The sequence below is a fragment of the Sprattus sprattus genome (assembly GCF_963457725.1).
Source record: "Sprattus sprattus genome assembly, chromosome: 16".
NCBI lineage: Eukaryota > Metazoa > Chordata > Actinopteri > Clupeiformes > Clupeidae > Sprattus > Sprattus sprattus.
The window spans coordinates 4,367,528-4,393,799 of NC_137914.1; the positions used below are offsets into that span (position 1 = coordinate 4,367,528).

A 26,272-nucleotide genomic window follows, 5' to 3' on the forward strand; every position below is an offset into this window, starting at 1 on the left:
ACACACACATACACACACACATCTGAATACACAAACACACACACACACACTTATCTGAATACACGCACACACACACACACACACACACTTATCTGAATACACACACACACACACACACACACACAGAGCCATAATGAGCCTGTTCCGGTCTGGAGCAGTGGGGATTGCCTGCTATCCCCTCCTCTGTCAGTCCACTGTTTGCTCCTCCAGGCATTGTGACCCACACACACACACACACACACACACACACACACACACACACACACACACACACACACACACACACACACAGCCATTGTGAGCAGGTTGGCCAGGCCCTGGTGACCACACACACACACACACACACACACACACACACACACACACACACACACACACACACACACACACACACACACACACACACACACACACACACACACACACAGCCATTGTGAGCAGGTTGGCCAGGCCCTGGTCAATATTGGCTCAGCCCAATGGGCAGCGATACGGCCTGCCTGAATAAACAGATCTCCTGCCTGAAGGGTCCGCCTGGACATACGTAGTCTCAGGAGAGCGACAGGGCCAGGGATGGAGAGGGGAGAAGAGCTAAATCAAAAATAAATGTTTAAATACATGTTTTTATTTTAATAAATGTTTTTATTTTGGTGAATAAACAGATCTCCTGCCTGAAGTGTCCGCCTGGACATACGTAGTCTCAGGAGAGCGCCAGGCCCAGGGATGGAGAGGGGAGAAGAGCTAAATCAAAAATAAATGTTTAAATAAATGTGTTTATTTTGGTTTTAGGCTACACTCACATATTTTGACCTTTTACCAAGATGATACATGGGAAGACTGTTTTTGCTGTTTTATGGAAAGGACATAGTTGAAGTGATGTGAACCTGATAGGCGACTACGAAAGAATGTCCATTGAATAATGCGCGTATTGAAATGGAGCCCTGTCTTTGCTGAGCTTTAGGCGATCTACAAGATGGTGTCATCAGTCATGAAGATGCCGGAGGACGAGTCTACCCCTGAGAAGCGCACCGACAAGATCTTCAGACAGATGGACACAGATAATGATGGTAAATATCAATACAGCGCTCACACACAATCACACACACACACACACACACACATCTGAATACACGCACACACACACACACACACACACACACACACACACACACACACACAGCGCTCACACACAATCACACACACAAACCCAATGACAGAAATATTGACTTCTCTGGAGATTTGGAATTCAGTGAATTTCTCCTCACATTCCTGCCGCTGTCCTTTCAATGGCAGATCTGCCTCTGTAAACAGGGAACAAACAGAGCGGCTAAACAAAAACATCTGACATCACAGGCCATGTTTGGCTCCCTCAAGGTTCCCCCTTGACCGATCCTCCACCATACACAAGTCCGTTCGAGTCCAATTCCATTCCCCTGCTTTATGGTCCAGATTTACATTTACATTTACATTTAGTCATTTAGCAGACACTTTTGTCCAAAGCGAAGTACAAGGGAGAGAACAGTCAAGCTAAGAGCAATAAAAACCTGGTGTAACAATAAATACTGCTTTTTTTTTTCTTTTTTTTCAAGAAATAGAAAACGACATAGTGCAAGTTAAGACTGATTCAGACTGGGATCTCAGCAGTCCTGGTGGGCAGAGGGCATTATTTGTCCAAAGCGACGTACAAGGGAGAGAACAGTCAAGCTAAGAGCAATACAAACCTGGTGTAACAATAAATACTGCTTTTTTATTTTTTCAAGAAATAGAAAACGACATAGAACATGGCACAGATGCAGGGTGTGAAGCCTATTCCAGCCAATCAATACCTTGCTCAGGAGCAGGAACGGGAGGGGTGAATTTGATTGGTGGCTGGAAACAGCCTCTCGCCAGGATCGAGCACTGTACCTTTAAAGGACACTCCTTTAGAATGTGCATAACAGTGCCGTGAATTAAGATGTTAACTTAACAACCGTATAGTTGTTAAGCTAAGAAGTATAGTAGCAAGATTGTAGATACAATATATGACAAAAGTATTTGGACGCCCTGACCATAACACCAACAGAGAATGTAATGACATTGTATTTCAAACACATACGTGAATACTTTAATATGGAGTTGGTCCCCCTTCTGCGGCTATAACAGCATCCACTGTTCTTGAAAGGCTTTCCACAAGATTGTTGGGGGTTTCTGTTTTTCTTCTATTTTGGAGATGGTGCCAATTCATTCTCTACAGCATTTATCCAACATCAGGGCCTGACCTCATAAATGCTCTTCAGAATGAATGTATAGTATTATTATTTTTATTTTTTATTTTTTTTACGTTTACGTTAATAATTCTATTCCTACTACCTTGCTGCTTTGACATTTGAATTTCCCTCACAGGATTAATAAAAGTGTATCTATCTATCTGCTTTATCCACAGGCAGTGAGACACTTAAATGGAAATTTTCAATTCAAAACCTTGTTTTTATTATAGTTATTTGAATTTTTTTAGATTTTATTTACATTTTTAATTTTATAAATGTATTAATTTATTTTATATTTTATTTATTTTTGCACAGTGGGGAGCATAGACCCTTTTACATTTCACTTCAATGTATTGTATGTGACAAATAAAAACACTTGAACTTGAACTTGAACTATCTACTAGTGTATATATGGTCTTTCAAACAAACAGCTGTGGTAAGTTGTCAATTGAATTTCCTTCACAGGTTTAATAAAAGTGTATGTATGTATGTATGTACATGTATGTATGTATGTATGTATGTATGTATGTATGTATGTATGTATCTATCTAGTAATGTTTAGTGTATATATGATATTTCAAACAAACAGCTGTGGTAGCAGGCAGTGGAGGTCTGATGGTTTCCCTCGTCTCTGTCCCCCTCACAGGACGTCTCTCTCTGGAGGAGTTCATCAAAGGAGCCAAGAGTGACCCCTCCATTGTGCGCCTGCTGCAGTCAGACCAGGGCACCTCACGCCAGCTCTGAGGTCATCTCACATCTCACCTCCCCCCGCCCCCCAAAAAAACCCCAACAACCCCAACCCCTCTTTCTCTTTTTCACTCCATCTTGCACCTCCTGCCAGTTTTGAGGTCCAAACTGTTCTGACATCTCATCCCTGCCCGTCCACTAACCCCCCCCCCCCCCCACACACATCTCATCTCTCTCCTCCTTTCCATTGGGTGTCTCCTACTGCCAGACCTGGGCGGTTCACAGAGGTGACGTCTCACACCCAGCCATCCACTGACCAATCCAGTCCCCTCTGGCCATGTCCCCACGTCTTTATCTCCACTCCTCCAGGCCCCCCAGCTCTGATGGCCGTGCAGAACGGACTGGATTCAGCCCAAAATAACCCTAACCCCCCCGCCCCCTACTCCCAAAAAACAACAAAAAACTATCTACCCCCCCTTCCCCCTCCTACCCCCAAAAAACAACAAAAACGACGTACCCCCCTCCCCCCGCCTACTGAGAGTAGTCTGAGCAGCCCAGTGACGATGGTTACTACCCCTGGTTTCATCTCTGCATTTCCTGGTTCCTCTCTGCGCTTCTTGGGCTGTTGGTTCACTCCCAACATGGACTCTCTCTGCACCGCATCTTACCCAGACTTGCTTCAGGTCCCGTCTGAGTCATCATCTTCACACGAGCAGTTCCTCAAACAGGCTCTGTGGCGGTGGCGGCCCTGCTAAGTCATATCTGATATTATTGTGATAACTGTCGTCCGTGCAGCACTTCCCACCGCTGGGGTTTCTATGCTTCACAGTCGGCTGGTTGTGATTGGTGGTTGTGATCCGTTAGCCCAGTGTGAGGCTGAGGTGAGATGCTTACAGATAGCATTTATGAAGATACACCCTCTACTTTCCTCTTCTTCTATTGTACAGTCTGCATCCCTAGGTCTTGCGGCTAAATGTTTTTTATATTGTTCGTTGCCTTATTTTAATGGAGGTCAAAGTGCCAAAAATATAATATTTGTATTAAAAAGGTATTATACTTATCAGTAACTGCTAGTGACTTTATTTCTGTCTAATGTTTTCTGGAAGATGGTGGTGCTTCTAACATTGCAGAAGCCGAGACGGCTCTGTTTTGCCATAGTTTTGTCACTTTTGTTTCTAAACGACATGTTTCAGTGTAATATCATCATCGGTCATTTAACGTGCATTATCAGACTGTAATGTTCACCCACAGTAACATACCCGGGCCTAGCATGCCCTCTCCACTCATCCATCTCGCTGTTTACATAAAAAAAGAAATAAACTCTCAATGATGTTCCTCTTTTTGTGAAGGTTTCTTTATTTTTTTAACAAAAACATTTTTTTTTTTTTTTTTTTTTAACACAGTCAAAAGAATTTTGTAAGAAAAATCTACACAGTATCCTCCCCTTTCCTGGATAGACACCACATATTAGCAGGGTTTCATGTAGTAGGCGCACACACACACACACACACACACACACACACACACACACACACACACACACACACACACAAGCTCCTGACCTTCCCCCTCTTTATTGGTCTTAAAGCTCAGATGACCTCGCTCACTGGCACTGAATATCTCCCTCTGAAAGCACAAACACTCTGGAGGCACAAACACACACACACACACACACACACACACACACACACCCACACACACCCACACCCACACCCACACCCACACCCACACCCACACCCACACCCACACCCACACCCACACCCACACACCCTCTGGAGGCCTTGGCAAACACATGATCCGTGTTATAGATTAGGGAGGGCAGAAATCTGTCAAAACATCTGCAGCCATTGCTTCAGTCCCAGGACACTGGTGAGGTTTGTTAAGTCCTACCCAGTCTACACAGTATGAACACTGGTGAGGAACCCCAGAGTTGGACTGAGCTGTTTAGGTCTGTGATGAAGAAGAAGAGGAGCTGAAGAGAATCAACATCACCAGGCTTGACACACAACTCTACACTCCCTACACTCCCTGCACACACACACACACACACACACACACACACACACACACACACACACACAAGTGAGAACAGTGTGTCCACCATGTGAGGAACACCAGTCTTTCCCCCCCCCCCCCCCCCCGGGTCTCATCTGATTGCAGGTGCTTTGTGGGAGACATGTGTTTTGGTTTTCTACTGGAGGGCGTCAGTAACAGAGCTGCCCCATTTACTCCCGTCATCCACAGGAGAGGGGGGGCAGGATCTGGAGCAGGGGGCAAGCAGGCTAGAGCAGACAGACAGAGATGGACACAGGGACAGACAGAGATGGACACAGAGATGGACACAGGGACAGACAGAGATGGACACAGGGACAGACAGAGAGGCAGGGAGACAGACAGAGATGGACACAGGGACAGACAGAGATGGACACAGGGACAGACAGAGATGGACACAGAGACAGACAGAGATGGACACAGGGACAGACAGAGAGGCAGGGAGACAGACAGAGATGGACACAGAGACAGATGGTGGAAAAGCAACAGACTGAGAGACGAGCAGAAACCCAGACAGGCAAGTGGACACAGAGAAAGGACAGACTGGCAGGGTGTGGGGATGGCACACACACACACACACACGCCTCAGGCGTCATGACGATGACACCCACACACAAATCTTGCCCATTTCCATCTGCTCCAGACCACACGATGGGGCAGGCTCGCTCACACACACGCACACACACACACACACACACACACACACACACACACACACACACACACACCTGGTCAGCCTAGCTCTCATCTTGCCAAGGCCTTATGTAAGGACTCATAACTCATCCTTGTCCATATCGTCCAGATCGATGTCACTCAGGTCATAGTCATCCTCTACAGGCAACTACACACACAAAGAAAAACACAAGAGACATCAGAGCTGAACAGCAAGTCAATAATACTCTTAACCTGTAATCCTATACCCCTAAAACAGTCAATAATACTCTAAACCTGCAGTCTTATATTCCTAAAACAGTCAATAATACTTTAAACCTGTAATCCTATATTCCTAAAACAGTCAATAATACTCTAAACCTGTAATCCAATATTCATAAAAGTGGTCAGTATATAAAGCCTTAGAATTAGACTAGAGGTCGTTGTTTCTCAGGTCAGGTTCGTAGTATTATTACTACTACCCCTACTACTGCTGCTTCCACCAGCACTTTGAATAATTGTGCTCCACGCACACACACACACACACACACACACACACACACACACACACACACACACACACACACAGGAAGCAGCAACCTCCACCCTTCCCTTCAGTCCTTCCTCTCCTGTTTCCCCGAGTGTGTCCTGAGGTCTCCCCTGATAAAGCTGCCTACTATGCAGTGATTGGCTGCCTAACTGAAGACAGACACACCCACTCTCACGTGATTGGTGCAGCACTCTCACCTCTCCATCTTTGCCATCCCAGGGTTCCGCGGCGTTGATCTTGGGCAGGACGCCGGCGCCCACGGGAGACGTGGAGCCGCGGCCCATGGACAGGTCCCTGTGAGGGACACACAGCGCAGGGGGATACGATCAGAGCAATCAGGAGAGGAGAGAGATGCTGGACGTTACTATAAAGCTCTACAGCGTTAGAAATGGCAGAGGGATGGAGCGCATACTGATATTTCATCAGAGTTAGAAGAATGAGAGAGAGTGTGTGTGTGTGTGTGTGTGTACGTGACATAAGGTCTACAGTGTTTGAAATGGCAGAGTGATGGAGCGCATACTGATGTTTCATCAGAGTTAGCAGAATGAGAGAGTGAGTGTGTGTGTGTGTGTGTGTGTAAAAGACATCTTTATCAGTATGTGACATAAGCCTGGTGTCACAACAAGTGGAAGTCCTTCCTAATGAAAATGCTTTGTAGATGTGAGGACTTCCTCCAGTAACTAACTGCGTAGTCTGCTCTATGTAGCGCCCCCTACCTGATGACTGCTCTATGTAGCGCCCCCTACCTGATGACTGCTCTATATAGCGCCCCCTACCTGATGACTGCTCTATATAACGCCCCCTACCTGATGACTGCTCTATATAGCTCCCCCTACCTGATGACTGCTCTATATAGCGCCCCTACCTGATGACTGCTCTATGTAGCGCCCCCTACCTGATGACTGCTCTATGTAGCGCCCCCTACCTGATGACTGCTCTATATAACGCCCCCTACCTGATGACTGCGCTATGTAGCGCCCTCTACCTGATGACTGCTCTATATAACGCCCTCTACCTGATGACTGCTCTATGTAGCGCCCCCTACCTGATGCCTTGACTGCTCTATATAGCGCCCCCTACCTGATGACTGCTCTATGTAGCGCCCCCTACCTGATGACTGCTCTATGTAGTGCCCTCTACCTGATGACTGCTCAATATAACGCCCCCTATCTGATGACTGCTCTATATAGTGCCCTCTACCTGATGACTGCTCTATGTAGCGCCCCCTACCTGATGACTGCTCTATATAGCGCCCCCTACCTGATGCCTTGACTGCTCTATATAGCGCCCCCTACCTGATGACTGCTCTATGTAGCGCCCCCTACCTGATGACTGCTCTATGTAGTGCCCTCTACCTGATGACTGCTCAATATAACGCCCCCTATCTGATGACTGCTCTATATAGTGCCCTCTACCTGATGACTGCTCTATGTAGCGCCCCCTACCTGATGACTGCTCTATATAGCGCCCCCTACCTGATGACTGCTCTATGTAGCGCCCCCTACCTGATGACTGCTCTATGTAGCGCCCCCTACCTGATGACTGCTCTATGTAGCGCCCCCTACCTGATGACTGCTCTATATAGCGCCCCCTACCTGACGCCTGCTCTATATAACGCCCCCTACCTGATGACTGCTCTATGTAGCGCCCCCTACCAGATGACTGTGTGTAAAAGACATCTTTATCAGTACGTGACATAAGCCTGGTGTCACAACAAGTGGAAGTCCTTCCTAATGAAAATGCTTTGTAGATGTGAGGACTTCCTCCAGTAACTAACTGCGTAGTCTGCTCTATGTAGCGCCCCCTACCTGATGACTGCTCTATGTAGCGCCCCCTACCTGATGACTGCTCTATATAGCGCCCCCTACCTGATGACTGCTCTATATAACGCCCCCTACCTGATGACTGCTCTATATAGCTCCCCCTACCTGATGACTGCTCTATATAGCGCCCCTACCTGATGACTGCTCTATGTAGCGCCCCCTACCTGATGACTGCTCTATGTAGCGCCCCCTACCTGATGACTGCTCTATATAACGCCCCCTACCTGATGACTGCGCTATGTAGCGCCCTCTACCTGATGACTGCTCTATATAACGCCCTCTACCTGATGACTGCTCTATGTAGCGCCCCCTACCTGATGCCTTGACTGCTCTATATAGCGCCCCCTACCTGATGACTGCTCTATGTAGCGCCCCCTACCTGATGACTGCTCTATGTAGTGCCCTCTACCTGATGACTGCTCAATATAACGCCCCCTATCTGATGACTGCTCTATATAGTGCCCTCTACCTGATGACTGCTCTATGTAGCGCCCCCTACCTGATGACTGCTCTATATAGCGCCCCCTACCTGATGACTGCTCTATGTAGCGCCCCCTACCTGATGACTGCTCTATGTAGCGCCCCCTACCTGATGACTGCTCTATGTAGCGCCCCCTACCTGATGACTGCTCTATATAGCGCCCCCTACCTGACGCCTGCTCTATATAACGCCCCCTACCTGATGACTGCTCTATGTAGCGCCCCCTACCAGATGACTGCTCTATGTAGCGCCCCCTACCTGATGACTGCTCTATATAGCGCCCCCTACCTGACGCCTGCTCTATATAACGCCCCCTACCTGATGACTGCTCTATGTAGCGCCCCCTACCTGATGACTGCTCAATATAACGCCCCCTATCTGATGACTGCTCTATGTAACGTGCCCCCTATCTGATGACTGCTCTATGTAGCGCCCCCTACCTGATGCTGATGTTTAATAAATACATTAATGCCTTTTTTTAAAGGTTGTATAGCCTTTGTCACTCTGGCAGGGGGACTGCCAATGGAATTTAGCCTTTTGGCTATAATTGGGTGCATTTACATCTTAATGTTCATGAATGTACACTGTCCCTCTTGATCAAATAAACACATTTTATTGTATTGTACCTGATGTCTGCTCTATGTAGATGTGAGGCCTTCCTGCAGCGACTAACTGCATAGTCTGCTCTATGTAGCGCCCCCTACCTGATGCCTGAATAATGGTGACTTCTCTATGCAACATGCCCGTCCTGGTCAGCATAGCGCTCCCCACCTGAGGAACTCGTGGATGCCGGTCTCGCTAAAGGAGCCCCTGAGAAGGGCGAACTTCATCTTGCGGGCGTTGATGGCCGCCATGGCGGGGTACCCGAAACCCCCGATGCCAAGAGCCGACTCCAGGTCCATCTGAGTGCCAGCCTCTGCCCACAACCAGCTAGAGAGAGAGAGAGAGAGAGAGAGAGAGAGAGAGAGAGAAGAAGAGCGAGAGAGAGAGAGAGAGAGAGAGAGAGAGAAGAAGAAGAGCGAGAGAGAGAAAGAAAGAAAGAAAGAGAAGAGCAAGAAAGGAAGAAAGAAAGAAAGAAAGAAAGAAAGAAAGAAAGAAAGAAAGAAAGAGGGGGAGGGAAAGAGGGCAAGGCAGAAAAATATAAAAAGTGAGTGAGTGGGTGAAAAAAACTACAGACAGACAGACAGACAGACAGACAGACACAGATGTGTTGCCAGTGGTTCCAACTCACCCCCACGCCTTCTTCTTGTACTTGTCGGCCAGCTTCGTCATCACCTCCAGGTAGCCGTTACGACCCGCAGCACCTGAGGACCACCCAAAGGAGATCCGTAAGACAGACGTTCAGACAGGTACTCAGCCCACACGCATAAAGCCCACTGGGGCAGGAAGTGCGTCAAACTAGAAAAGCCAGTTCGACACAGCAACTAATTACATAGGAGACACTCTCCTCGAGTTCAAGAGCCTTTGAGAGAGGCCTGTTGTTTTGATCCCGATAAACAAACAAACAAACAAACAAACAAACAAACACGTGACAGGCTTGTCTACAGACTCCTGGACTTAAGCCAGAATACCAAGGTCACCGAGTTCTAGCGCAGTGGACGTGCCTAATTTACACCGAGGAAGCGAGCTTCCACCATGCCCTGGAGCTTTTGTGCTTTCTCCTCGTTACCTCAGCTTAGCCTGGAGCTAACAGCTCAGCCGCCCCATTGTCACAGGCACTACTCGTGATTGGCAACTAGGTGTGATGTCAAGATACTGTTGTTATGGAGACAGAATACCTGTGTCCAGAATGTGAGGCAGCACGGCGATGACACACAGCTGGCTGTCCTCACAGGACTTCTTCAGGACGCCCTCATTGAGAATCTGGAGGCACACACACACCACACACACACACACACACACACACACACACACACACACACACACACACACACACACACACACACACACACACACACACACACACACACACACACACACACACACACACACACACACACACACACACACACACACACACACACACACACACGCACACACGCACACACGCACACACGCGCGCACACACATACACACACACACACGTGTGGTCTATATCGCAATATATTTCATGGGTAATTGTTCTAATATGATGAAGCTGAATACGGGTTTAAAAAACAAACAAACAAATAAACAAACACAGGCGCTGCAAGAGGCCTACCTCCAGGATCTCTGGAGGGGGGGTGTTGTCAGAGTAGAGGTCCAGGGCGCGAGCCACGATGTCAGAGCGGGTGCGGCCTCCCTGGTAGTCCTCCGGCTCCTCCCCTTTCCTGAAGATCTTAATGGTGGGGAATCCGCGGACCTACAGACAGACAGGACACACAGCCAATCAGGACATGGGAGAGAACAGCCCAACACAGGGAAAGGGTATGATATTCCAATGGCCACTTTTTTTAAATGGCAGAAATACTTTAATGAACATCTGGAAAATACACATCCCCAATAAGGTTCAGGGCGCCCTGAGACAACTGTATCGTTTTGGTAAACAAACACATTAAATTGAATTCAATAAGCACTGATAAGGGTGCAGGGCAGGAATACTGGCGGGAAACTGAATAAAAAAAAAAGAGTTAGTTGGTGTTCCTGCTGAACTAGAGTGCATCGTCCTTTAACAAGTGGCAGCCTTCTCCGCAGTGTTCAGTGTTTCACTGTATGTGCTGCTTATATCAGCTTCACTGACATGCTGTAAATGAGTCTTTTAGTAACAAATACGGCCAGAAACATAACGGTAAGTTAGAGTTAGTAAGTAATGGTCACCACTAAACTCTTGCACATGCTTGCTAAGTTAGCATCAATGCGGACTTGCTAACTGTTCACACAAAATTTCGTTGGCCACGTCTTTAGCGATTGATGTACGTCAGCTGGCTCCTACACACTACAAGATGCTGATTGGTTGGGGATGGCGGACCCTCCGTGTGAGTGTGCAAACGGAGAGGCAGAGGGAAGGGAGAGGGTGTAGGGGCAGGTTTACAAACAGCCTGAGGTCAGAGGGAAGGGAGAGGGTGCAAACGGAGGGGCAGAGGGAAGGGAGAGGGTGCAAGCGGAGGGGCAGAGGGAAGGGAGAGGGTGTAGAGGCAGGTTTACAAACAGCCTGAGGTCAGAGGGAAGGGAGAGGGTGTAGGGGCAGGTTTACAAACAGCCTGAGGTCAGAGGGAAGGGAGAGGGTGTAGGGGCAGGTTTACAAACAGCCTGAGGTCAGAGGGAAGGGAGAGGGTGCAAACAGAGGGGCAGAGGGAAGGGAGAGGGTGTAGGGGCAGGTTTACAAACAGCCTGAGGTCAGAGGGAAGGGAGAGGGTGTAGGGGCAGGTTTACAAACAGCCTGAGGTCAGAGGGAAGGGAGAGGGTGTAGGGGCAGGTTTACAAACAGCCTGAGGTCAGAGGGAAGGGAGAGGGTGTAGGGGCAGGTTTACAAACAGCCTGAGGTCGGTCTTTACCCCGTAACGGCTGTTCAGCGTCTGGTGCACAGTGGCGTCCACCGCTCCCAGCCGGACTCGGCCCTTGGTCTGGTCTTTGACGTCACTGGCGGCCGCTGCCCACTCTGGCTCCAGGCTGAGACGGGGGGGGAGAGGGAGTCACGTCAGAGTTACGTTCTTTAGGGGTCCCCCCACCCCGTTATTTCACGTTCAACCTCACTCCGAGATAAACTGCCGTGATATTTACAACACTGGACAGTTTATTATTACCACTTTTCAGAAATCCAGGGGGTAGTTTTCCAGCAAACGAACACTTTGAAATGTAAACAAAATGTTTATAGCTGATTTTTTGTAATAGTTTTAATAGGATAATAATAAAACCTTAAGGCATGACTGAGCATAAAACAACCCAGCTCAACTGACTGACACACACACACACACACACTGACACACACACTGACACACACGCACTCACTTCTTGCAGTGGCCACACCAGGGGGCGAAGAACTCCACCATCCACACGGCATCGCCCTCCAGCACGAGGCGGTCAAAGTTGTCGTCCGTCAGCTCCACGACGTCCTTCTTGCTGCCCCCTCCGCTCCCGCCACCCTGTCACCGAGGGAGAGAGGACATCGCCATGGGGACGGTGACAACAACAACACTTACAGTGCCAGCTGGGCAAGACACAAGTGGGCATTGTCAGGACTGAGGGGTATAAAGTTCACTTCATGGTCACTACGGCAACTATGCGACACTAAGAGGCCGCAGATGCTGTAGACACGCAGGGCTAAAGAAAAGACTAGAGCGATGAGAAACCACAAAGACAAACTCAATAACACAATGGCAGCTTTCGAGTGTCTGCAATGTGTCAGAAATACCTAACTTTAATGATCTTTAAATCATTAAACCGTTACGCATCAGAGACTAGTCTATTAGACCAACACAAGTCAATCTCCATGGATTTAACCTCCATTGATGCTTAATGGGTATACATCAGAGACTAGCCTATTAGACCAACACAAGTCAATCTCCATGGATTTAACCTCCATTGATGCTAAATGGGTATACATCAGAGACTAGCCTATTAGACCAACACAAGTCAATCTCCATGGATTTAACCTCCATTGATGCTAAATGGGTATACATCAGAGACTAGTCTATTAGACCAACACAAGTCAATCTCCATGGATGTAACCAGCACTGATGCTGGAGTAGAGTGTGCTCTACATACCTGTCTGCCGGAGTCTGAGCCTCCTGTTCGCCCCCCCAGGCGGTCCTTGACCAGGGAGCGCAGCGCCTTAAGAGCCTCCTCTACTATAGCCTCGCCAGTCCTGCCACCTGCCACAGAGGAAGCCACAACAGTCACATAACAGAGTATATGCCCACTGCCCACACTCACACTATGGCGTAAATGCCCAGTCTCACCCTATGGCGTATATGCCCAAACTCACCCTATGGCGTATATGCCCAAACTCACACTATGGTGTATATGCCCAAACTCACACTATGGTGTATATGCCCAAACTCACACTATGGTGTATATACCCAAACTCACACTATGGTGTATATACCCAAACTCACACTATGGCATGTATGCCCAAACTCACACTATGGTGTATATACCCAAACTCACACTATGGTGTTAATGCACAATCTCACACTATGGCGTATAGTACAGTATGTCAAGACTCACACTACAGTCACACTATCATAAAAACAGTAAGGTAAGAGGTTCTAACCCCAAAACCTACAATTCTTAAAAGAAAAGAAAAAGTACAGAAGCTTACAAAGGGGAACCAATGCTAAATAACTTCAAATGGCCCTAAAATAATAAAAAGCTGGGAATTAATATGACAGCCTAACTGGGCACGCAGCTGGTGGCTCATTACTTAAAAACAGCCACATACTCCCATATTTACCACTTAATAGGGACACTGTCCTAGGTATCTAGCTCACATAGATTAGTGGGGTACCTCGAGATCTAGTTCATGTAGATTAGTGGGGTACCTCGGGCTCTAGTTCATATAGATTAGTGGGGTACCTCGGGCTCTAGTTCATATAGATTAGTAGGGTACCTCGGGATCTAGTTCATATAGATTAGTGGGGTACCTTGGTAGTCCGTTGGCTTGTTCTTATTGGCCCCAAATATCTTGATTGTGGGGAAGCCGCGCACGCTGAACTGCCCCCCCAGAGACTTGTGCTGGTCCGCGTCCACAGCTCCGACCTTCACAATGCCCTAGAGAACAGGACAGCAGGGGGCAGAGGTCATTACAAAAGCGAGGCGTCCTCGTTGTTTTATAAATTGTTGGACACCACAGGTCTCCGGTTGCAGATTTATCAGATGCCTGAAGGTCAAATACCGGAAGTGACGCAGTGTTTCTAAGTGTCAGAATCAACTTTTTCTTAGGATTTTTCAGGGTTAGGGTTAGGGTTAGAGTATAAGGCTAAAAACTAGGTCTCGGTACCCCTACCAATGCCTGAAAGTAGGTTACACTTCCTGAACCCCCTGTGTATGACGTCATATGACGCCGATATTTGACTTTTAGGCATCTATAAATCCGCAACCACGGCGCCCCTGTATGCGTTGATTACTGACCTTAAGCGCTGTGGCGGCCTTCTTCCAGTCAGGAACCAGGTTCCGACAGTGGCCACACCTACGAGAGGAAACCTCAGTTAAGACAGATTCGGGACCGTCTGATCAGCTCAACTCAGAAAACTGTGCGGCGAGTCGCCTTGGCGGTCCTTAAGGGACGGAAGCTGGAACTTTTCTCCCTAACAATTCCAGAGACTTTCTGTGTTAAGCTCCCTGTGTGTACTCAGTCTTGCAGCTGATCCATTCAGTGTCATTAGCTTCGGCCAAACTGGAATCCAGTGAAACATCTCTAGACCGCAGGGAAAGCAGTGAATGTACAGATATGGGCTGGCTGTAGTAGGTTAACTTTAGGGTCGTGACTAAAGTTGCTCACCCCTCAGCAGTGGTGTTATCCAGGGTATACGCAGGTATATGGAGTATACCCACTTATTTTTCAGTCAGCATTGCGTATACCCACTTCTCAAAACAGGCCGTTTATCCTGTGCTGTATGGGCTGTTTAAAAAATTAAGAGTATACCCACTTCTCCAGGGACCACTACACCACTGCCCTTCAGCATTCAACGCCCAGGGTGTTATGGCAAGAACACACATGGGCGTCTTTTTAAAAACGTGACGCTAAAAATGCATTGATTCCTATGGTACGGCGCGCTTTACGTGTGCGCCTACGCAAAGCGCGCCGTGCCATAGGAATCAATGCATTTTCTCGCGTCCCGTTTTTAAAAAGATGGCCATGTGTGTTCTTACCTTTAAAAGGGCATCGGGTGCCAACTCACCAGGGGGCATAGAACTCCACCAGCCACAGGCTGTCACTCTGCCCAACCTCCCGATTGAAGTTGGCGGCAGTGAGCTCAATCACGTCGTCGCTGGGAGAGTACAGGCCATGGACCGAGAGGACCGCCCAGGTGCACACCAGCACACCTGAGCAAGGGAGGCATGGAGGGGGAGAGAGAGATGCGAACATTAGGATGACGTTCAAATAAGGCAAACGGGTATTTTCAGGCTCTGATGGAAAGATGCAAACTATCAAAGCTGTGGTCCATGAGTCTTCGAACAGGTGCACATTTACATTGTGAAATTCAAAGCAGTGCCACATCTGCCTTGCAAAATACCTTTACGAAGAAAGGGTCATGTGTAACAGACAAGTTAAAAAAGTTAATTCTCTGAGGGATCACATGGCTATTGTGATCAACTGCCTCTTCACAAAACTGGCCACAGGTTCAATGCAACGCACCCACTCGCCACATCACATTTACGTAGAGAAGTCATATTCTATCTCAATGCCTAGCTAGCTAACTATCGGTTTTTAAGTCTTAATATTGCAATTGCTAACCGGATAACATGGAATCCAGTTGGCCGACCACTGTACTGAATCAAAATGTATCATGTCACATCTGGAGCCCTTTCGAAACGACCTATATCCTAGACCTAGTCACTACATTTTATAAAGGTGCTGCCTCTTACATACACACTGCACGAATTAACGTTACAATGTGTTTAATTAATGAGAAGTGTCTAATTTCCCACACTAAACCTAGCATGTCCGAGGCTGCCTATCACCACCTCCACATACAGCGATTGTTTCCAACACCCCAAAACAACAGCGCCATGCAGTTCCCCGCAAGATTATATTTTTTAAAACTTACCTAAAACTGATTTCATGTTTGGATCAGCCTACTCACAGATGCTACAACCTTCAACGCTATTACCGCAAGCTTTCCTAAACAAGCTGTGTCTATAGGCAAATATGAACCAAATCTCACCGTGGCCCACGCTGATTGGTGGCGCCAGGCCCATGCAGCGATCAGACCAATGAAAGCTCGACGTGTAGGATCATGACTGGCACCTACGGCGGCCTGGAATAGACATCCCACCTTATGAATGCAAATAAACTTACCGGTAGTTCACATTGCATGATGACTCGTTGGACTGTGTGTTTTAAAATAAATTTACGCTCCGTAGATTCTGAAGAGCTTACTCTATTTAATTGATAAATAACATCGAAGTCTAACTTTCTCCGATAAGTATAATCTAACATAACATTTCTCTTTGCTTTTATATAACCCAACACTGAAGCTCTACATCCTCTGAGTTGTCTTAGTGTTGTTACAAAGAAATTATAACTTTTGCTCTCTGCCCCTTTCATGTAAGTGTAGCAGCTTTAGCAGTGGTGTAGTCCACTCCACTTATTTTTCAGTCAGCATTGCTTATACCCACTTCTTAAAACAGGGTGTTTATCCTGTGATGCCAGGATGGGCTGCTTTAAAAGAAATGCAAATGAAGAGTATACCCACTTCTCCAGGGACCACTACACCACTGAGCTTTAGTCAGCAGACACATACTGACCCCCCCACCCACGTCCCCAAACATCCCCATAGCAGGTGAGAGAGATCTGAATAAGCCCACAGAAATACAAATTCTAGTAAAGACACATCTCAACCCAACCTGCTTTTAGCACACAGGTAACTATCAATCAGTGTTGTAAACAAAATGGACCGCACACAGAGTTCGTTTTTCTTTGTTTTATTTTGCACATAACAATGTACAGGCTACTGCCCAACATTTCTTCACTCTCCTTCAAACACCACAAGAAAATGCCTTGTGGCACTGTACTCAATGTCCTCCTGGATCAAGAGGCTGTATAGAGATTATTTATTTTAAAAAAATGTATTACGCACATAACAGTGTAGACTGCCCATCCTTTCACCCCTCTCTTCCCTCAGGGCTAAACAGAGAGAGAGATGAGGGTGGGGTGGGGGGTGGTGCGCTGTGTGAGCCGAGTCATCATAATAAAAATAATAATTCATTTTATTTATAGTGCACTCTACATTCAAGCAGAATCTCAGAGTGCTACATGGTTAAAAACAGCTCATAACAAAAGCAGAGTTTTAAAAAATTATACATTTAAAAAAAAGTAGGAAACGCCTTTCTGAATAAAAAGGTTTTTAGGCCAGTCTTAAAACAGTCTATAGTGTCTGTGTGTGTGATCATCCCACATTAAAGATCTTCTGACTGAGCGCTGAAGGCATGGAGACGAAGAGCAGGCCAAGGAAGACCAGGGCTAGCAGCACCAGCAGCAGGAGCAGGAAGTGGAATCGGTATTGACGCCAGGCCAGGAGACAGGTCACCCTCATCGGGCTCAGCAGTAGCCACGCCAGGCTGGTACTGGGACGACTGGAGCAGGGAGAGACCACAGCGGTTCACTTAGTGTTGTTTATGCTAGTGTAAGGGTTCAACTAGCAGGGACAGGGGTTCAGTTAGTGTGCCTTATGCTAGTGTTAGGGTTCAACTAGCAGGGTTTCACTTAGTGTTGTTTATACTAGTGTAAGGGTTCAACTAGCAGGTACAGGGGTCAGTTAGTGTCGTTTATGCTAGTGTTAGGGTTCAACTAGCAGGTACAGGGGTTCAGTTAGTGTGCTTTATGCTAGTGTTAGGGTTCAACTAGCAGGTACAGGGGTTCAGTTAGTGTTGTTTATGCTAGTGTTAGGGTTCAACTAGCAGGTACAGGGGTTCACTTAGTGTTGTTTATGCTAGTGTAAGGGTTCAACTAGCAAGTACAGGGGTTCAGTTAGTGTGCTTTATGCTAGTGTTAGGGTTCAACTAGCAGATGATTTCCAGCGTAAGTGATTAATTTGCGTTGAGAAGAAGTACACACACACACAGAGACACACACGCACACGCACACCACACACACACAAGCACACACAAGCATCCATATCAATACCATAACTAAGACATTTTTACTTAAATGTGTCTTATTTTATTTTCATTTCATTTCATACAGACAAAAACAAATAAATAAATAAATAAATAAATAAATATTGCACACTGGAAAACAAAGATATATAAATTAACAATTTCATGTCACCAAGCAAAAGGTAGTGCAGTGTATTAGTTTGGTTTGTAACTTAGGGATACAAAAAAAAGCAACAACAACATGACGAAATAGGCAAGCAAGATCTACAACTAAATGACACAGCAAACCAACATAACCGACGGACATAGGGGCCTTAAGGGTACCAGCTGTGCTTCATGATGGACTCAATGTTTCAGTACCGTCTCGCTGTTAATAACACATTCAGTTACAGCACATTTACTCCAACCCTAACCACCTGTTCACCTGTGTGTGTGTGTGTGTGTGTGTGTGTGTGTGTGTGTGTGTGTGTGTGTGTGTGTGTGTGTGTGTGTGTGTGTGTGTGTCTGTGTGTGTGTGTGTGTGTGTGTGTGTGTGTGTGTGTGTGTGTGTGTATATGTGTGAGTGCGTTTGTGTGTGTCTTAAAGCTACTACATCACTTAGGAAGGAAAACGGTGGTTTGACCTGGTCGGAAGTAGTTCAGGTTAGCATAACCACTGGACGGGACTGACTCTAAAGTGCAATGTTCAAGGCAACAAGTAGCATCAAAGGATAACACTCTAATAGACACTTGCAACCTTGTTATAAAATACATTTTTCCTATCTATAGATACGAGTGTGTTCAGACACTGCATGCTTGCTTAGTGCAGTTGCATTCAATCAATCACAAACACTGAATTAAGGAGGATTGTCACCCAGAAATTTAAAATACTTACAGATTGCTTTACATCCCTCATATGGTAAGAGCCCATGTTGTAACATCAAGTCTTTCTCAAACTCAACTTTTGGTGTACCATTAGGATTATGGCCTTCTGTGTTCATGAAAATGTATACAGTGCCTAATAATTTGTTACATATGCGACTTGAAATACATAATAAAATAGACTTCTATTTTATATTTTCTTTTTTCAGTATTAAAATGTTTGTGTCAAAATGTGATTTCATGGAAAATGCTAGTTTCTCAAAATCTTTTCTTTCTTTGAGGCCAACATTCAGCCATTGAGACAAATACAATTTTAAATGTAAACTTATAAGGCCCGATAAACCTTTCGAGAAAACGTTGTAATCAAAAACAAGCAAATCCACGTCATTTCTGGGCTTGCTTATGTTAGCACTTTGATGATTAAAGTGACATCGAATAATTCCAGCTTTAACTATGAACATTATTCACGGCCACAAGGTCAACAGTCGATGTTTAAAAAATATGTTTTTTCGGAAGCAGCAAAAATCTACAAAATGAAAAGGTCTTTTAGGGTTAAGTCGATCAAAACAGTTAGAAGCAAACAAGACTTTCAATGGAGCTTCTGAACGTGAGTGAAAACCACCATTTTAATCGCATGTTGTGAGAATCCAGCATTTTGTAGTTCCCTGTTGCACAGAAAGGATTGCCTCTATGATCAGATCAGTGCCTCTAATATCTCTATGGTCAGGAGAGGAGTAGCCATTGTGCTTTAAGTGGAGTATTTGAATATCAGCCTGTTTATGCGCAGTACACTGTCACTATCATTCACTTCCTTTACACATCCGTGCACTGGACTTCATTACCCACTTCCAAAGTGCTCTTTAAACTCATCTTTTTATTTTATTTTGTTGAAAATCTTACTTGATCTTATTGTGTTTTTATTGACCGTGTTGATGTTAGGTGACCTTGAGTGTCATAAAAATCACCATGAAATAAAAATGTATAATTTTTATGTTATTTTTCAAACCCTAATAGACACCCATTGACTTTTCCAGTGTCATTTATTCCCAGGTGATTAAGATAGAAATGCCTGTTGGATAATAACCCTTCATTATTTGGTGATTGATTTGGAACCCCTGATCATTGTCAGATAATAGGAGATGTGAGAAGAAATAATCCCTTTTGGACATTTGTGATTTATCCTAACAGCGAGCTACCCAATGGCACATGACCTCAGAGTTCTATTGCGAGTACTAAGTTCCTGCATTCAAGTTCTTAATTCTGTGATAAAAATGGAAGCTTTGTCTGCCCCCCCCCCTGGCCCCACCCCCTCAGGCTTCCAGCAGCTTACTGATCGTGTATTCCCTCCCCCTGAGCTCCGCCCCTTATGTTTCTTGACTATTTACTCTCTCCCCACCTCCATAAGCCCCACCCCTTATGCTCTGATCCGCTTCTTAACTATGTATCCCCCCCCCCCCCCTTAGCCACACCCCCTCAGGCTTCCAGCAGCTTTGTGAAGATGTATCCCATCCCCTCCTTCCTCCTAACCTTTGACCTCTTAGACTCACAGCAGCATGTTGACCATGTTCCCCCCCCCCAATCTGATCGATCCCTATGCTCCGAGCAGCTTCTTAACCATGAACCACCCCCTCCCCCCCAATCTGATTGACCCTATGCTCCGAGCAGCTTCTTGACTATGTATCCGGGCATGCTGTAGAGGAAGAGGCCGAGCATGAGGAGGAGCAGCATAGCCAGAACGATCTTGAAGATGAGCCACTTGTAGCGATGGCAGATCAGGTAGCGTATAGCCTTCAGGGGACTCAGGAACCAGAGGAAGGTTGTGTCGGGGCGGCTGTTAGGGGGGGCAGGAGGAGAGGAGAGGGGAGGTTAGGCCGGGGAAGCAGGGGTGATGGGGTGAGGGTTGGGATGGAGATAGAGGTGGAGAAAGAGAGGTATTAGTGGTTAGCAGCCAGTGATACTAGTACTGAGATTACAATCTGGATATAAGCAATCGGCAAACGAGCACAGTACAGAATAAAACCTTGTTTGTTTGTATCCGAAGCTGTGACATGTGGAATGGTCAACAGAAGACAGAGTATGAAACATGGCCGAGGGCAGACAGAGAGAGGGATGGGATCAGGACCAGGAGCAATGTTCAAACATGTAGGCGAGGAGCAGCGTTTCCAACTGAGTTTTGTGATCTTTAGTTCTAGTTGTAGACATTTTCTCACCGGGCTGGGTTACATTTGTCTTCCACTATCAGAGCTGTGAAAAGGGTACAACTTGCATGTGAGCGCTGTTCTTTCCTCCTAGTTTCCAACTGAGCGTAACACCAGTGACAATACTCTGAGTGCGTTCGAAACAGAAGGTTGCCATAATAGATGTCTCACTTTTTGTTTACAATTTGCAGTTGCTGGAGGGAGCTGCCGCACAGATTTATGGGTAATGGGCAGCATCTAGGCAACATCGATACTGCCTTAAAAAAAGATTGTTACGCTGGAAGTTTGAAGTCATCTTACTAGACTGGAAAAAAGAGTACAATTGTTTTGAACGACACTGGAAGTTTGAAGTCATCTCACTAGACTGGAAAAGAGAGTACAATTGTTTCAAACGACGGCCCAGTTAGACACCCTGCTGAGACAGCATTTAAGCCGTTTCGAACGCACTCTCCATCTGGTGTCAGCATCAGCTGCCATCATGTCTCCTGAGGCACTGGTGACTGAGGATTACAGTCTGCAGTGTTGTACCTGAACGCGTTCATTGAACGAAAGTTCATGAACTCGTTCATAATTTTGGTGAACGTGAACTGAACGTTCTGTATTATTCCCTGATGAACGATACTGTGAACGTGTTCATTCTGGTGTCTGTGAACGGCACGTTCACTCTTTTTAATTTCGTTCAATAAGGTGCCAGATTTCTAGAGACTTCCAGGCGAAAAACACACATTTAACAGTTTCAAATCGCTGCGTGTGCTTTATTTTACTGTCAATGCCTGGCAAGTGTGAGAGCGCCAAGGTGGCATAGAGGCCGAAAGCGGTATTGCAGACATATAGAGATTTAGATTTTTGTTTTTAGCTCGCAACATATTGAGAAAAAGAACTGAACTAGTTCATTTTTTGGAGCTGTGAACTTAGTTCAAATTTTTGAATTATGAACTATGAACTGAACTAGTTCATTTTAAAATGTGTGAACTATGAACTGAACTAGTTCATGTATAAAGTGAACTTTCCCAACACTGACAGTCTGCTCAGCTCTGCACACACCAGCCTCTGTTGCACAGGAACTATTGGCTACAGTACACTAATGGACTGAACACTCCTTTGCCTGGTTGAAGCATTGTCAGTGAGGACAGACATAGAGACAGAGACGGTGAAAGGACAGTACAGCGAGTGGAGGTATGGTAGCGCTTTTTAGAGACTAGAGGCTACCGGCGGGGTTTCGCCCTCCCTCCCTCTCTCTCTTTTCTCCTCAGGCCCCCAGCATCTTCTTGACTAGGTATCCGGGGATGGAGTACAGGAAGAGGCCCAGCAGCAGCAGCAGCAGCAGCGTCCCCAGAGCCTTCAGGATCAGCCAGCGGTAATTGTGCCAGATGAAGTACCGGACGGACTTCAGCGGGTTCATGAACCACATGAGACTCGTGTCCGGCCGACTTCACCGAATGACCATGGCCATGAAAAGGGGGAAGAATGGGTGGGAATTGGAAAGGAGACAGATAAGGAATACGCGGGGGGGGAAAGGGGGGGTGGGGGGGGGGTCAGAAGGAGACAAGAGACAAGACAAGGAGGAGTTGGGAAATACAGAGTGAAGAAGAGAGGAAGGGGAGACACATGGGGTGCCAGGGAGAGGGAGATGACAGAGGAGGAGATAAGGAGTAAGGCTGATGAGCATAACACAGAAGAAGAGAGGGAAACAGCAGAGAGTGTATGTGTGTGTATGTGTGGGTGTGTGTGAGAGTGTGTCTGTGTATGTGTGTATGTATGTGTGAATGTGGGTGGGTGTGTGTGTGTGTGTGTGTGAGTGTGTGTGTGTGTGTGTGTGAGTGTGTGTGAGTGTATGTATGTGTGAATGTGTGTGTGCATGTGTGGGTGTGAGTGTGTGTGTGTGTGTGTGTATGTATGTGTGAATGTGGGTGTGTGTGTGTGTGTGTGTGTGTGTGTGTGTGTGTGTGTGTGTGTGTGTGTGTGTGTGTGTGTGTATGTATGTGTGAATGTGTGTGTGCATGTGTGGGTGTGAGTGTGTGTGTGTGTATGTATGTGTGAATGTGGGTGTGTGTGTGTGTGTGTGCGTGTGTGTGTGTGTGTGTGTGTGAGTGTGGGTGTGAGTGTGAGTGTGTGTGTGTGTGTGTGTGTGTGTGTGTGTGTGTGTGTGTGCTGAGAGAGAGGAACAGACTCAGGGAATATGAATGCTGTTACACACAGATGTATCTGTAGAACTAAGGAGGTGGTTTAAGCTCAAACAAATAGTCTTAGCACTACACAACCTAACCTTGTCAACCTAACCCGTACAACAGTGATTCCTTTACCTTATCTGTGATGACATGTAAAAAAAAGTTGGCGGTATGTGAGCCTAACCACTACTTTATTTGCAACAACCTTCCTGATATAAAAATAGTATAAGCATTTGGGAAAACTGTGCAGTAGGCATCACTTACTTGGGTTTCTCCAGAGGGTCTGGCTCATTGCGTCCGAGCCCAACTGGACTCTTCTCTGCCTCCTCCGCAGTCATCAGATGAAGCTCTGCTTCCACTTTACCCTGGAGGCATTAGCACACACACACACCCACACACACACACACACACACCCACGCAGCAGTTGTGAAGGTGCTGATTTTAGCATAAGCGTAATGCCTTTACCATGTTAGCATATCGCTGATCTTAGCATACTCCAGCAGACTTGATATCAAAAAGGAATGGTATAATTTCCACATTCCGAATTTCCGCATTGCTTACATTATATTCAGTTCAGTTCAAGTAATTGATCTCAATTTATCTAATTTGTCTCACCGTAAGCGTTAGCTCGTCGTTCTCGTCTCGTGCTACGAACGGCCACCAGCCCTTGACTCTCTTCTGTTTGAAGATGGAGATGGTGGGGAGCTCCTGCTCGTTCAGCACCATGTTCAGGGAGCACTGTTTGGCCGTCTTCGCCCCACGCGTGAACCGGTTCAGATCCAGCTCTATCGCACCTACATGGAAGAGTGGCAGATCATATGATGAAGAAACAAAATGGCTGCCGCCTGCAGTACCAGTCAAAAGTTTGGACAGACCTTTAATTTTTAACTTTAAGTGTTTTCTTTACTTTTATTATTTTCTACATTTTAGATTAATACTGAAGATATTTTAACTAGCAAAGAACTCGTATGGAATGGTGTACTAAACAAAAAAAGTGTTATCTACCATGAAGAAAATAATAAAAGTAAAGAAAAAACTTCTCAAAAAATGTGAGGGTGTGTCCAAACTTTTGACTGGTACTGTATGTAGGCCTATGTTTAGGCCTCAGAGGCAAGAATTGACCCTGTCAGTGTGAAAGCATAAATGATTGATTAGCAGAAGTTCCTCTTCCTATGTAAATACGAAGGGCACATTCTAAGCAAACAAATCAATCCATAGTTACAGGTTATACACAAATGAAAACATAATTATGAATAGTATACTCCATTTCTACTAACAGATGCCACTAAAAACTACACACTGTACCTTTAAAACCACACTGTCATGATCATACCACATTACAGCAAGAAAATAGAAAAATAGAAAATAGAAGACAATAAAGGCTTTTCTATTCTATTCTATAATGAAACTTTCAACTGAAATGGACAGATTTAATAATGCGAGACTCGCTTTTGCAGTGGTTGCTCAGTGTAAGTCTTCATCTGCTTGTCTTCTTAAGCTCAAGGATGCCTAATTAGCAACAACACACTAATCGGCGGAGTGGCAGTGATTTATTTCCGAAATGGACAGTACCCAGGAAGTCGTCGGCAGAAAAATGGTCTGCGTCCCAGACTTGCATGGTAAGCCTTGCGGGGATCTTGTACTCGGTCTCATCCCAAGAGAACATGGACTCCTTCTTGGACATGACGATCTTCTCCTCGGCCATCAGGTAGTCGAAGGGGTAGACGTAGCGCCAGTTGAAATTGCCCTCGCCAGTCAGAGAGTGGTAGTGGACATCTGTATCCTGCTTATCCTCCTGCTGACCCTTCAACCAGCTGTGCAAGGGCAGCCATGTCATTTAGTCAGGGACGAAACACAACCCAGTTAACTCACAGTGACAATACAACTGAGGCTGTGCTTTTATTGTGTGAGGTCTGTGAAACAGCTGTTCAAGCGCGCAGGCGTAAATCTCTAAGTTGACCCGGCGCACAGAAGCATCTCAGGGCCTGGTGGTTTTCACATTAAAGAGGTTGTGGTAGATTTGATCTCTTTTCTGTGTGGAAAATCCACAGTCTGGTCTCTTGAGGACATTGAACATCTTGGCAAGTACCAAGCTAGACATGTGTCTTCTTTCTCCTGTCTACTAAGACAACCAGTGTGTATTTCACACAGCTTAGTCTCACCTAACCTAAGGTCCTCTGAGGGATTTTACTGTACACTGCAATTTCCTGTTTCTCTATGCATGTAAGGTCTTAAGTATTTGGAATGTAATTCATTTGGCTTAGAGATTGTGCCTGCACGCAAGGATTGATACGGTTATGTAGAAATGCTTCTTATACACATGCTAACAGTCAGTAATTATGAGAAGGGAATACGTTATATTTAAAGATAAAATGTATTAAATGAAAGAAAAAATAGTGCTTAAAATTACTTTATAGTGTAGTTACAAGCTAAATGTGACCTTCCAGTTAGAAACCAGTGGTTATGTGCTCAAAAGAGTCATGTTAAATTCATGCACCTTTTGCATTAATGCACTTTTAAAGGTTTTATTTGCTGTTACTATTGGCAAATAACTGATAGGTAATGGATTGTTGAATTTGTTCACTTCTTGGGATGAAGGATTCAATAAAAGCCTAATTTGGAATTGGAGGGTCACATTAGGTCATGCAAAACAGGCCTTTAGCATTAAAACAGGGGACAGCTGGTATGCTCTGGAAAACAGAAAAACAACCTCTTCAAACACACACACACACACACACACACACACACGCACACACAGAATGTTATTTTGCATAAACCCGGTTCGTTCATCTCCGTGACAAGAAAGTCCTTAAAGCAAACC

At 45.9% G+C, this 26,272-nt stretch overlaps 3 protein-coding genes across 3 annotated transcripts in view; 1 reads left to right on the top strand and 2 right to left on the bottom strand.

The window, feature by feature from the left end:
- The window catches only part of hpcal1 (hippocalcin-like 1), a 12,094-nt gene extending 7,922 nt beyond the window's left edge, over positions 1 to 4,172 (top strand). Inside the window, exons 3-4 of the mRNA XM_080853377.1 lie at positions 959 to 1,064; positions 2,890 to 4,172. Coding sequence (XP_080709503.1) covers positions 959 to 1,064; positions 2,890 to 2,987 — 204 coding nt within the window. The 3' untranslated portion in view covers positions 2,988 to 4,172. The remainder of the gene's footprint in view (positions 1 to 958; positions 1,065 to 2,889) is intronic.
- A 902-nt stretch (positions 4,173 to 5,074) lies between these two features.
- Positions 5,075 to 16,273, bottom strand: pdia6 (protein disulfide isomerase family A, member 6). The gene is made up of 13 exons (XM_080853257.1): positions 16,176 to 16,273; positions 15,306 to 15,450; positions 14,536 to 14,593; positions 14,049 to 14,175; positions 13,171 to 13,277; positions 12,415 to 12,548; positions 11,961 to 12,075; positions 10,688 to 10,828; positions 10,266 to 10,350; positions 9,719 to 9,791; positions 9,259 to 9,417; positions 6,381 to 6,477; positions 5,075 to 5,823 (listed from the first exon to the last, which is right to left on the bottom strand). Exons 1-13 carry the CDS (start codon positions 16,189 to 16,191, stop codon positions 5,755 to 5,757), a joined length of 1,326 nt encoding a protein of 441 aa, XP_080709383.1. The 5' UTR covers positions 16,192 to 16,273; the 3' UTR covers positions 5,075 to 5,754.
- A 4,462-nt stretch (positions 16,274 to 20,735) lies between these two features.
- otofa (otoferlin a) overlaps positions 20,736 to 26,272 on the bottom strand; it is a gene marked incomplete at its 3' end in the record, with an annotated part of 59,408 nt that continues 53,871 nt past the window's right edge. The window contains exons 39-42 of the mRNA XM_080854338.1: positions 25,024 to 25,265; positions 24,067 to 24,245; positions 23,716 to 23,816; positions 20,736 to 20,916 (exon numbers count right to left, since the gene is read on the bottom strand). Coding sequence (XP_080710464.1) covers positions 20,736 to 20,916; positions 23,716 to 23,816; positions 24,067 to 24,245; positions 25,024 to 25,265 — 703 coding nt within the window. The remainder of the gene's footprint in view (positions 20,917 to 23,715; positions 23,817 to 24,066; positions 24,246 to 25,023; positions 25,266 to 26,272) is intronic.